The sequence below is a fragment of the Palaemon carinicauda genome, chromosome 2 (assembly GCF_036898095.1).
Source record: "Palaemon carinicauda isolate YSFRI2023 chromosome 2, ASM3689809v2, whole genome shotgun sequence".
NCBI lineage: Eukaryota > Metazoa > Arthropoda > Malacostraca > Decapoda > Palaemonidae > Palaemon > Palaemon carinicauda.
In genome coordinates this window covers 147,063,457-147,075,837 of record NC_090726.1, presented here as the reverse complement: position 1 = coordinate 147,075,837, position 12,381 = coordinate 147,063,457, and the positions used below count along the sequence as shown (strand labels likewise).

General features: G+C 39.5%; 1 protein-coding gene across 1 annotated transcript in view; it reads left to right on the top strand.

The window, feature by feature from the left end:
• LOC137627657 (ATPase family gene 2 protein homolog B-like) overlaps positions 1-12,381 on the top strand; it is a 449,107-nt gene that overhangs the window by 82,432 nt on the left and 354,294 nt on the right. The window contains exon 5 of the mRNA XM_068358828.1: positions 7,298-7,414. Within this exon, the coding sequence (XP_068214929.1) occupies positions 7,298-7,414 (117 nt within the window). The remainder of the gene's footprint in view (positions 1-7,297; positions 7,415-12,381) is intronic.

The following is a 12,381-nucleotide window of genomic DNA, read 5'->3' as shown; positions in this document are numbered from 1 at the left end:
AAAATAAAATAAAGTTAACATAATACCCCAAAAGTGGGCGACTAATCTTTGCCATCTCTGCATTGGTCACACTCGCTCGACACATGAATTTCTGCTAACTGGCCAATACCAGCCAAATTGCGACAACTGTTTGGTATCCTTGACAGTGAGGCATTTGTTGATGGAATGCCCCACTTATAGTACTGAAAGAAATAGATATCTCTTTGAGGCTTGAGTGAGGATGGTACAGTAGGTTAATCTTTGCCAAGATTCTTGGATATGTGTCGTACTATGCTAGTGGTATTTTTAGATTTATTTCAGAAGCTGGTCCTCTGAAAGATATCTAACTTTTATAACATCTTCACTTTTATGGTTTTAATTGAATATTCTTTTATTCATTATTGATAATAAATGAAATCGTCATCAATGACCTTCAGTGTCAGGATGCCAGAAAACTTCAAATCAATAATAATAATTGCAATAAATGTAAATTCGCATTATGAAAATAGAGCTTTGATGAAAAGATACAGTTACAGTGAGCTACTATGTGCATAGAATGTTATAGAATGCTTATTGCACCAGCTGCCTGTTGAGATACTGCCACTAGAGAGTTATTGGATCCTTTGACTGGCCAAACAGTAATGCATTGAATCCCTCTCTCTGGTTACGGCTTATTTTTTCTTTGCCTACACATACACTGAATAGTCTGGCCTATTCTTTACAGATTCTCGTCTTTCCTCATACACCTGACAACAATGAGATTACTAAACACTTCTTCACCCAAGGGGTTAATTACTGTACTGCAATTGTTCAGTGTACTTTCCTCTTGGTAAGGGTAGAAGACACTCTTTAGCTATGGTAAGCAGCTCTTCTACGAGAAGGACACTCCAAAATTAAACCATTGTTCTCTAGTCTTGGGTAGTGCCATAGCCTCTGTACCATGGTCTTCCACTGCTTGGGTTAGAGTTCTCTTGCTTGAGGGTACACTCGGGCACACTATTCTATTTTATTTTTTTTCTCTTCCTCTTGTTTTTTTCAAATGGTGTGTTGGGCAGGCTTAATAGAAGGGCCATGGATGCCTGGTGGTTTATCAAGAGGTTGTCTTTTCCTTATGTGATTCTTTTTCTTCTCAAAACCATCCTTACTGTCCTCCCTTCAGTTGAAGTGGCTATCCTGGAGAGTATTCAGCCTTGCATGGTGTATCGACTCCTCCATGTTGACCAGTTTTTCTGACTTTCTACTATAGTCTATGGGCTTGATCAATCACTTTATTTATAATTCTGTACATATTGGTTTTGTTATAATTCTTGTTAATTTAGTTTTTAAGTATGATGTCCCTTTTTTTTATTACTATTAATTCTTATGCTATCTGGAGGCATTGAACAAAATCCGGGACCAGTACGTCCTAGATTTCGTCAATGTCGTCTTCTGTATTGCAATATTCGTGGTCTTCATGCAAGTATTCAAGATCTTACAGTTGCGTCCAGACAGTATGATATTTTTTTGTGCTCAGAAACTTTGGTTTCTAATATGAGGCACTCATCTGAGCTCCTTATAAGTGGTTTTAAGAAGCCAATAATGTTGAAACGTGATGCCATCCCAAGGGCCAGGGGAATGGCGGTGTATATCAGGACCGAGTACTTTGCTTCTCATAAGGCCTGCTATGAATGAGGATGTCATGAGATTCAAGTAATAAAAGTTTGTGGCTGGCATAACAACTTTTGTGTTCAATCTACTGGAATCTAGATATGGATGATTCTATCTTCCATTGTCTTCTTACCATTATGGCTGAGATACAAGAAAATGATAGAAAGGCTTCTTTTGTCTTTATAGGTGATTTTAATGCTCACCATAGGGAGTGGTTAAGTTCTATCTCTCCTACCGATGGCCATGGCTTAAGAGTTTTAGACTTTGCCTCTGAATCAGGCTGTGAGAAAATCATAAATGAAGCTACCCACAGGTCTGGTAATTGCTTGAACCTCGTATACACTGACTCCCCTGGCGTTATAACTAGTAAGGTTGCTTCTCCAGTCGGGACATATGATTATGCCTTGATTTCATTAGTAGTGAAGACTGAGAAGCCTGTCCCTGATGTATCATACTCTCGTAAAATTTATATGAAATCACAAGCAGACTGGAATGGGATTTTGCATGATCTTTTGTGCTTGAATTGGTCACAATTATCTAGTAGTGTTGATCCTGTTGTCCCTTTGATCGAGAATCTAGCCAACATAATTGATAGGCATATCCCTTCTCGTGTGCTAAGATACCGAGTGAAGGATAAACCGTGGTTCAATGAAGATTGTAGACGTGCTTATTTGGAGAAGCAGGAGGCCTATCATCTTTTGAAGGGTAACAGATCGGATTTGACCTGGAATAACTATACTCAGCTTAGAGCTTTTGCTCAGAGAGTTTATGCTTCAACTGAAAAGGAATACAATTTAACCATAAAAGAAACCCTTTCTGGTACAACTCAGGAACATAAATTGTGGTCTACCCTTAAATCTGCACTCTTTGGTGTAGATGCAACAGTTCCTCCTTTACTTAAACCAGATGGCTCAGTCACACACTGTCCAAAGGAAAAGGCAACCCCTTTGGCTGATGTTTTTGACAGTAAACAGAGTAATGAAAAACTTGAACTTCCTCATTCCTGTTTTCCTGAGGCTAAACTATCTAGTTTAGCTTTTTGATCTCGTGTAATTAAAGCTCTGTTGATGGACCTTGATGCTTATGGAGGTGTAGACCCAAATGGCATTTTTCCTTTGTTTTTTTTATAAAGACTGCAGATTTTTTAGTTCCAAAGTTATCTCGTATTGTGCGCAAGTTAGCAAGACGAGGAGCTTTTAGCACTTGTTGGAGAATGAGTGATATTACTCTATGTAAATGTGTTTGTGGTAGCTGAGGTCCAACTGATTACTGCCCAATTTCCATAACTCCCATATTATCTAAAGTTTTTGAATATCTTCTGGCATAACGTCTTAATAGGTTTGCTGAAGGTAATCATCTATTCCCTAGCTTGCAATTTGGTTTTCATAAAGGCCTTGGAACATGTGATGCCCTTCTAACAATCTCCAATGCTGTACAGAAACCCTTGATTGTGGTCAGGAAGTTCGTATGATTGGCCTTGATTTTAGTGCTGCCTTGGACTGAGTTAATCATGAGGCCCTTGTTTTCAAACTCAAACAGTTGGGAGTGGGTGGATCGTTTCTTAGCATTATTATTGATTTTTTAAGTAAAAGATCTTAAAGAGGAGTTGTTGATGGGGACCATAGTGAGTATAGGAATGTGATATCTGGTGTTCCACAGGGTAGTGTTCTTGGCCCATTACTTTTCATACTATATACACATGACATGTGGTTTGGCCTAGAAAACAAGCTTGTTGCATATGTAGATGATGCTACTCTCTTTGCATCAATTCCATCCCCTGAATGTAGATCTGGGGTTGGTGAACTCCCATAATAGAGATCTAGCCAAAGTTGGTGCATGGTGCAAATTATGGGGTATGAAGTTGAATCCTAACAAAACTCAAAGTATGATTGTAAGTAGGTCAAGGACGGTGGCTCCTCAACATCCGGATCTCAGTATTGATAATGTTTCTTTAATTTTGTATGACTCTTTCAAAATTTTAGGTGTGATTCTTGACAGCAAATTTACTTTTGAGAAACACATTTGGTCTGTCTTCTTCCATTGCACAAAAAATTGGCTTATTGAGAAAGTCTTAAAAGATTTTTGGTGATTAATCTATTCTGAAGTGTTTTAATTCTTTCATTCTACCTTGTTTTGAGTATTGTTCTCCTGTCTGTCTTCAGCTGCTGATTCTCATCATAATTTGTTGGACAGAAACTTACGGTCTATTAAATTTCTTATTCCTGATCTAGATGTTAATCTTTGGCACCGTCATTCAATTAGTTCATTATGCATGTTGCATAAGATTTTTCATAACTCTGACCATCCTTTACATTCAGATCTCCCTGGACAATTCTATCCTGTTCGTAATACTAGGCAGGCAGTTAATTCTAATAGCCAGGCCTTCTCCATCATGAGGCTCAATACTACACAGTATTCTAGAAGTTTTATTCCAGCTGTGACCAAGTTGTGGAGTGATCTTCCTAATCGGGTAGTTGAATCAGTAGAACTTCAAAAGTTCAAAGTTGCAGGAAATGTTTTTTTTGTTGAACAGGCTGACATAAGTCTTTTTATAGTTTATATATGACAGTTGTTACTGTTTTAGAATGATTTATAGTTAATTTGTTCTCATCATTTATTTATTTCCTTATTTCCTTTCCTCACTGGGGTATTTTTCCCTATTGGAGCCCTTGGGCTTATAGCATCTTGCTTTTCCAACTAGGGTTGTAGCTTGGCTAGTAATAATAATAATATTACATTGATCTTAGTGTTTTACTGATTATCATCAATATAAGCCATTCATTCTGTAATATTGTAATTTGACTATTTTTCTTTCATGAGGTAAAATATTAGTTTTTCTTGATTTCTGATAACATTTTGGGGATTTATGATCCTTTACGTTAATTTTCAAGGGAGATATGGGTAATTTTAGTTCAATACCCAGAGTTTACTGGTTGGAAACTATTGCCTTATTTGGTGAAATTAGGTCTAAATTTATCACTTGCCAGGTTTCAGAAAGTCCTTCCTGACTTTTCTTAGAATTCAAGGAGTCTATTATAAAAGCCAAGTGGGTGAATTAGGGCATATCTCATGCACACAGGAACCCCCCTCCCCCAGGCCTTAGACCATAGACTGGACAATTATGCCTTTCTTAATGGTTGCCTTCCAAAATAGTGATCTCCTTAACTTGCTGTATGACTTCTCTTACAACTGAGTGTACCAACTTCAACAGGTTATGTATTTAATGGATATTCTCAATTATGCAAAATTAGTGGACTGACATCAGGAATAGGTGCTCTATTGAGCTCATTAAATCCAAACTCCTTGTAACCTCCAACTTCGAACAGAGTTGTGGTGACTTTTTCACAACCATTGAGAAGTATGAAAGGCTTTTTGCCACAAAGGAGCAACACAAAATTTTCATGGAAAATAAGACCTGGCAATGACTGATATCCATAGTATACCCAATTCACTAAAAATTTGTATGAGGTTACTTTTCAATGCCTATTGTAGTTTAGCAGTGAAAATAAATCCTGTATTTTATTTTGTTCAGTACTTATGGAATGAAATAAGCTTGATGGTATACAAGTGCAGGTATATATTATTTCATTGTCTATGTCACAGCATGTCAATAAGTTTTTAATTTGTATAGACATGTCACTTCATTGACAATTGACAACTTGATAAGTGATCTTCCAGTCCTCATCAAATATGAAATGTGTTCCTCACCTCCATGTTAGCTACAGTCTCATAATGACCCAGAAATTGTATAATTTCTCTGGAGGTGTCCCCACTGGCCCGCTGTAACGCAACTGCCCTCTGCTGAAAGGGTCTGCACTGCTAGCCATAATGTTTCCTCCTTATGTTCTGTATTTTCTGAGCTTGAGGTGGCAACCCTATGGTGGCCAGTATGCTGTAATGCATCAGAGTTACATTATCTTTTTTCTTTTGAATTCTAAAGGAAGACGTCTTCTGATACAGGTAAAACACTTATAAAATCATTTATAATGACTATATTCACGAGAGTAAACAATGGAACATCTTACAGTACTTGTACGTATCCATGAGGCAATTGAAATTATAAAGGCTCAAGTGAGCTGTATTGTAATTTTGTAAAAGTTGGTAACTGTTTTGGATTTCTTTGGCTGTTAGACAATTGAAAGACTTTATTACTAGTACTGTATACTAAAATGGCTATACAAATGCTACATCTGTCAAACTTACAAATGCAGATGACATAGTTAGGATGATATAATACAAAAAGAGCTCTACTGTATCTCCTTTATTTACGTATCAAGATAACTGGATGAAGCTTCTGGGAATGTTATACATGTTTTCTTCCACATACACTTAAGTAACTAATTTTAACTAATTTTTCGATGTCTGAAAAAATATCCCTGATAAATCCTGGCGGCTGGTTCCATTAAGTTACACGCCCACTTCAACCTCCCCACAAATCTTGGATAAGGTCATAATGAAGGTTACTCTCCCTGGGAAGTTGGCGCGGCCTACCCTCCACCCGCCATCTCCTACTAATTACCCCATTAAAAGTTTTAACGGCTATTCCAGCTTCATTGAAATCATACTCTTATTAAAGGACTCATGTTTGTATAAAGAAAAATACAGATTACTTTAAAAAAAAAAGTGAATTTTCATTATGCCAGCCTCAATATATAAACTTTCCTCAATTATTCTCTTTCTTATGTTGGTGAGTACAATATAGCCATCCTGGAAGTTTCGTCATAGAGTACCTTATTAGCCCTAGTTACAAACGTCACAGTTTTATTTTTATTCTTAGGGTTTCCTTTCATTATGACTCCTTGTTTGTGAGCACTCTTGGTTTACTTACTTTTTCATTCCAGGAGATCTTAGCACAGTTTGAACATCACCTTTTAAGTGTTGACTCTACCTTCATTAATTGGAAGTAAAAAGATTTTAGTGAAGGAAATTTTATTTTTAAAAAAATTTCAGAACCCATTCCTGTACTTATAATCAAATTTCCTATCTACCAGTCACATCAGCTTTGAATAGCTAATTGTTCGGATTGACTGTATGGAAAGTGAGGAACTTTATTGTCTGGCACCTTAGGATTCTTGTGTACATTCAAGGCTGTTAACACACAGACAATTTCTTTTGAAGTGGGAGTGAATTGTCTTAAATTTTAGAGGACCTGGGAGTAAAGGGCCTCAGATTTCAAATGACCATGAAAGCTTGCTAATTATAAGATCTCTTTTTAAAAAGTTACATATTCTGCACCTGATGGAATGCATTAGTTCTGTGTTTAATTTTGCTGTTCTTTCTCTGGTACAATGGATCTTGATAGAGCTGCCATTGGTGCAGGTCTTGGTACTGTAGTTCATCAGGCCCGAGCACCAGAAGGATAAAATGCTATTAGATTAGATTAGATTAGATTCTTGGTTGAGTTCCATTTACTGATTTTTTCACCATCTTTGTTTGCCTTTTCAGATAGAACTCTATAAGAAATTGGTGATGGAATTAAAACTAAGTGGATCATTACATACTAACTTACACATTTACCAACCAAAACGCAATGCTGCAAAATTTTACAGAAATTAATTACTCTGTAATGTTCATAATACAGTAGTTATGAATGGGCAAGGGAAAAGAAAGCTTTTTTTTGTTATAGCATTAATCTTGTTAATTATTTTAATTTAGAATATTTAATTTACAGGTGCTTCTCATTATTGACAAGTGCAAAGACTGTTCAAATCTCATGTTGATGGCAGCAACTAACCGACCATATGATGTTGACCCAGCTCTCAGGAGATCAGGGCGATTTGAAGTCGAGGTATGTGAAGAATTTAAGAGACCTTTGTATTTATGATTTGGTATTAGTACTGTGGTGGTAAGCATTACTCGCCTCATTGGTTTTAAGATCCAAGTCATAATGGGACAATTTTGAATTCTATACTATATTAGTATTGCAAATAGTTTTTTATGGGAAGGTGTGGATTTGCAAGTACTGTTGAAATATAAAACTGGCACAGTTATAGTAAATTATTTAGCACGGTTAACTCTTAGCCAGTGTCTTATATTTTAATCTAACATGTGTTGCTGTAACTTGATGTTATTTATTGTCCCAAGCATTCATATATGGTTTGACTTCCTTCTGTGTATTTACTTGTACATAGTTATCCAATTGGTAATAATTTAAGAAATTATACATGGCCAAAAATGAAGTTGGCAAGAAGAAAGAAAGAAACAGACTCCCAGAGATGAATTACTCTCCATTCTCCCAAAAGCCAAAGGAACATCCCCTGCCCCACTGTGAGACATTTGGTTTTAAAGACAAAGAAAATAACCTCTTATTATTATTATTATTATTATTATTATTATTATTATTATTATTATTATTATTATTATTATTACTTTACTTGCTAAGCTACAACCCTAGTTGGAAAAGCAGGATGCTATAAGCCCAGGGGCCCCAACAGGGAAAATAGCCCAGTGAGGAAAGGAAACAAGGAAAAATAGAATATTTTAAGAACAGTAACAACGTTGAAATATATATTTCCTATATAAACTATAAAAACTTTAACAAAACACGAGGAAGAGAAATCAGATAGAAAAGTGTGCCAGAGTGTACCCTCAAGCAAAAGAACTCTTACCCAAGAGACCGTGCGTGGAAGACCATGGTACAGAGGCTATGGCACTACCCAAGCCTAGAGAACAATGGTTTGATTTCGGAGTGTCCTCCTTGAAGAGCTACTTACCATAGCCAAAGAGTCTTTTCTACCCTTACCAAGAGGAAAGTAGCCACTGAACAATCACAAATACAATGCAGTAGTCAACCCCTTGGGTGAAGAAGAATTATTTGGTAATCTCAGTGTTGTCAGTTGTATGAGGACAGAGGAGTATCTGTAAAGAACAGGCCAAACTATTCGGTGTATGTGTAGGGAAAGGGAAAGTGAACCGTAACCAGAGAGAAGGATCCAATGTATAACTGTCTGGATAGTCAAAGGACCCCATAACTCTCTAGCGGTAGTATGTCAACGGGTGGCTGGTGCTCTGGCCAACTTAGTACCTATCCCCTAAAATAACGACCACTTTCTTTGTAAAGAAGGAAAATTAAATAAATTGTGGAAACATTTTGTCTTAAAAGGGATTTTGACGAAGGAAAAATCTATTTCTGGGCGAGAGACCCGTGCCGCCCAGTGAAATGCTCCTTTAACATCATTTCTAAGGTAAAAACTGCTATGAATTTACCAGAGAAAAATTCGTATAGGAATGCTAGGTTGAACCCAGCTCGCTCTCTTTAATAAGGTGTCGGTATAATACTGGGGCGCTGAATAAATCACAACCAGAGGCCTCGCACCATTTAGATATCTCCTGTCAACATCCCCGAACAGCGAGGTGCCATTCAACATCCTACTACTACTAGCAATCCCACGCCAGTGACGTCACTCCTTATAGCACCCCAGATTGGGGCCCAATCAGGGAGGGACGGGTGGGTTCACTGGGCGGCACGGGTCTCTCGCCCAGAAATAGATTTTTCCTTCGTCAAAATCCCTTTTCTGGGCTCCGACCCGTGCCGCCCAGTGAAATCGTACCAGAGAATGGGGACCCAATATGACTTACTACCTGAAGAGGGAATAACACAAAATAACAGAGCTGATGAGTTTAATATAAAAAAAGAGGGATGTGGAAACCCGTAAAATTAGATCAACATGTATATGACAGTGATAAATAGACATGGTAAACAATCAATAATGAAACCCGTAGGTAGAATTCAACAGATATGAAAAGTGGGAATCCAGCTTGGTAATCAAAAAAGCAAAATAAAATCAGCTCCGGGATTCAAGAACAAGTGTAATGAAAACAATTCGTGAAATTGAACAATTGAATAATAAAATAATACACCATAAGGGTGTATAGTAACAAAACAGGTAGGAACAACAGGTAAGCCAGGCAGGAGGGAAAGAGGACAGAGCAAGACGTTGTGATTAGGACTCAGTACCTTCAGGAGGAACTATATTCCCTGCAGCTACTGTGGCAAATCTAAGAGCTTCTAAAGCTTTTAGGTAGTGGCACTTGAAAACTTTAGGGGACTTCCAACCCGTATATTTTGAGAGCTCATCAAATTTCATATGGTGGAAAAAATTAATTGAGGTAGCCACAGCTCGAATATCATGGACATGTGGGAATGATGCAGGATTAGCTTGTTTAATAAAGTAAAGAATTTGTTGTCTGATTCCCTTAAGGGTAATAGTTCCTCCGTGTCCTCTAATAAATAAGGGCCCTGTGGTTGTAGTGGAAGTTCTACCTAAGTAGGCTTTCAGGGTGGTAACTGGACACAGGGATGGATCCCGAGGAAGTGGAACAATCTTCCAGGGAGACCACCTGTTTTGGGGTCTTCATTTTTAGCCAGGAAAACTTTGTTAGGAGAGAGAAGAACCTCACCCGAAGAGAGAAACTCTATATGACCAGGGTCTCTAGATAAGGCTGACAATTCTGAGATTCTGGAGCCAGAGGCGAGGCTCAAAAGAAAAAGTGACTTTCTTAACAATGCCATATAGTTACAGGATTCATTTGGGGTGTCAGAGGCTAGCTTAAGAACATCGTTCAAAAACCAGGAAACTGCGCTAGGGCGAGTGGAAGGTTTTAGTCTGGCACAAGCTCTCGGAATGGATGAGAAATATGAATCCGTTAGATCAATGTCAAAACCAATATGGAAGATCTTTTTCAAGGCTGACTTGATTGTAGTAATGGTATTGGCTGCCAGGCCAGATTCGAAGAGAGTTCTGAAGAATGTCACAGTTAGGTTCATCGTCATTTTCTCAACTTGGGAATCTTTCAAGAACTTAGCTAATTTCTTGACAGCTGAGTCATATTGACGGAGAGTAGATTCCCTTTTGTCGGATTCCAGGAAAATAGTATTCAAAGGATCGATGTTCGCACCTCTTTGGGCTGCGAACTTCATGAAGTCCATAAAGTTAGGGCATTCAGAATCCTTGAGGAAGCAAACACATTGCGAGTTTGTACTGTCTGTGTTAGCACCGGATTGGGAATCCGCCGGGGACTGAGACCTAGCTCTAGCAACAAGGGGAACCAATTGCTCTTGGGCCAGTTGGGGGCTACGAGAGCCACTCGACCTTTGAAGGATCTGAGTTTGTGCAGAACTTTCAGCAGGAGATTCACCGGAGGAAACAGATAAATCGTCTTCCAGGTATTCCAATCTAGAATCATAGAGTCCGTGGCATAAGCCTGAGGGTCCAGGTTGGGGGCTACGTAACAATCTAGTTTGCGATTGAATTCCGTCGCAAACAGATCCACCTGGAGACCCGGGACTTGAGATAGTATCCACTGGAAGGATCGATGGTCTAGTGACCATTCCGACTCTAGCGGAGTCGTCCGGGAAAGGGAGTTCGCTACCACATTCCGGACTCCTGCTAGATGGACTGCTGACAGGTGCCACTTGTGCATTGCCGCCATGGAGAAAATCTGCAACATGACGTGGTTTATTTGGGCTGATCTGGAGCCTCCTCTGTTGAGGCAGTTAACTATGACTGCACTGTCGAGAACCGGTCTGATATGGAGATTCCTGGCTGGATTGAGACGTTTTAAAGTAAGGAAGACTGCCATGGCCTCGAGGACGTTGATGTGCATTTGTTGGAAGACCGGTGACCATAACCCTTGGACTTTCCTGTGTTGGGAGTAACCTCCCCACCCTGTTAAGGAGGCGTCTGTGTGGATGACGAGTCCCGGGACCGGATGTTGTAAGGGAACCGACTTGGAGAGATTCTTGATCTTTGTCCAAGGCTGTAGACTTTTTCTCAGGATTGGGGGAAGGCGAGCACGTCTGTCTCGGCGTTTTGCGATTGCTCTGGGGCGCCACACACTGTTTATGTCCTTGAGTTTGGACCTTAGGACGATGTCTGTCACGGAGGCGAACTGCAAGGAACCTAGGATCCTCTCTTGGTTCCTTTTGGAGGCCAACTTCTCCCTGAGAAATTGTCTTGTATTCCTCGCAATCTCCTTCCTTTTGGCTTTGGGGAGGCACAGCGTATGGGGGCATAGGTTCCATTGTAGTCCCAGCCATTGAAACTTGGTCTCCGGGACCAGGCGGGATTTCTCGAAGTTGACTTGGAATCCCAGTTGTCGAAGGAAGGTGAGGACTTTGTTCGTTGCTACGCGGCAATTCTGGGCATTGTCTGACCAGATTAGCCAATCGTCTAGATAGGCCACTACCTGTATTCCCTGAGTTCGAAGCTCTTGAATGACTGTCTCTGCTAGTTTGGTGAAGATTCTGGGTGCTACGTTGAGCCCGAACGGCATCACTTTGAATGCATAGGCTTGTTTGCCTAGCTTGAAGCCCAAAAAAGGATGAAAATGCCTTGCTATTGGAACGTGATAGTAGGCATCGGTAAGATCGATAGAGGTCGTGACGGCCCCACGGGGAAGTAAGGTCCGCACCTGCGAAACGGTAAGCATATGGAATTTGTCGCAACGAATGAAGTAATTTAAACGAGACAGGTCCAGGATTACCCTTCGTTTGTCTAAGCCTTTCTTTGGCACGCTGAACAAGCGTCGTTGAAATTTTAAGCGACGTATGCTTTGGATCGCATTCTTTTGTTGCAGATCTGTCGTGAAGGAACGTAGTTCCTCTGTTGGCAATTGGTAAAAGCTGTTCGGTGGAGGAGGTCCCTGTATCCAGCTCCACCCTAGTCCTTTGGAGATAATGCTGGAAGCCGAACCGCTGAACTTCCAACGGTCTCGAAACATGTACAGTCTCCCTCCTACCTGCGTTGTCTCATT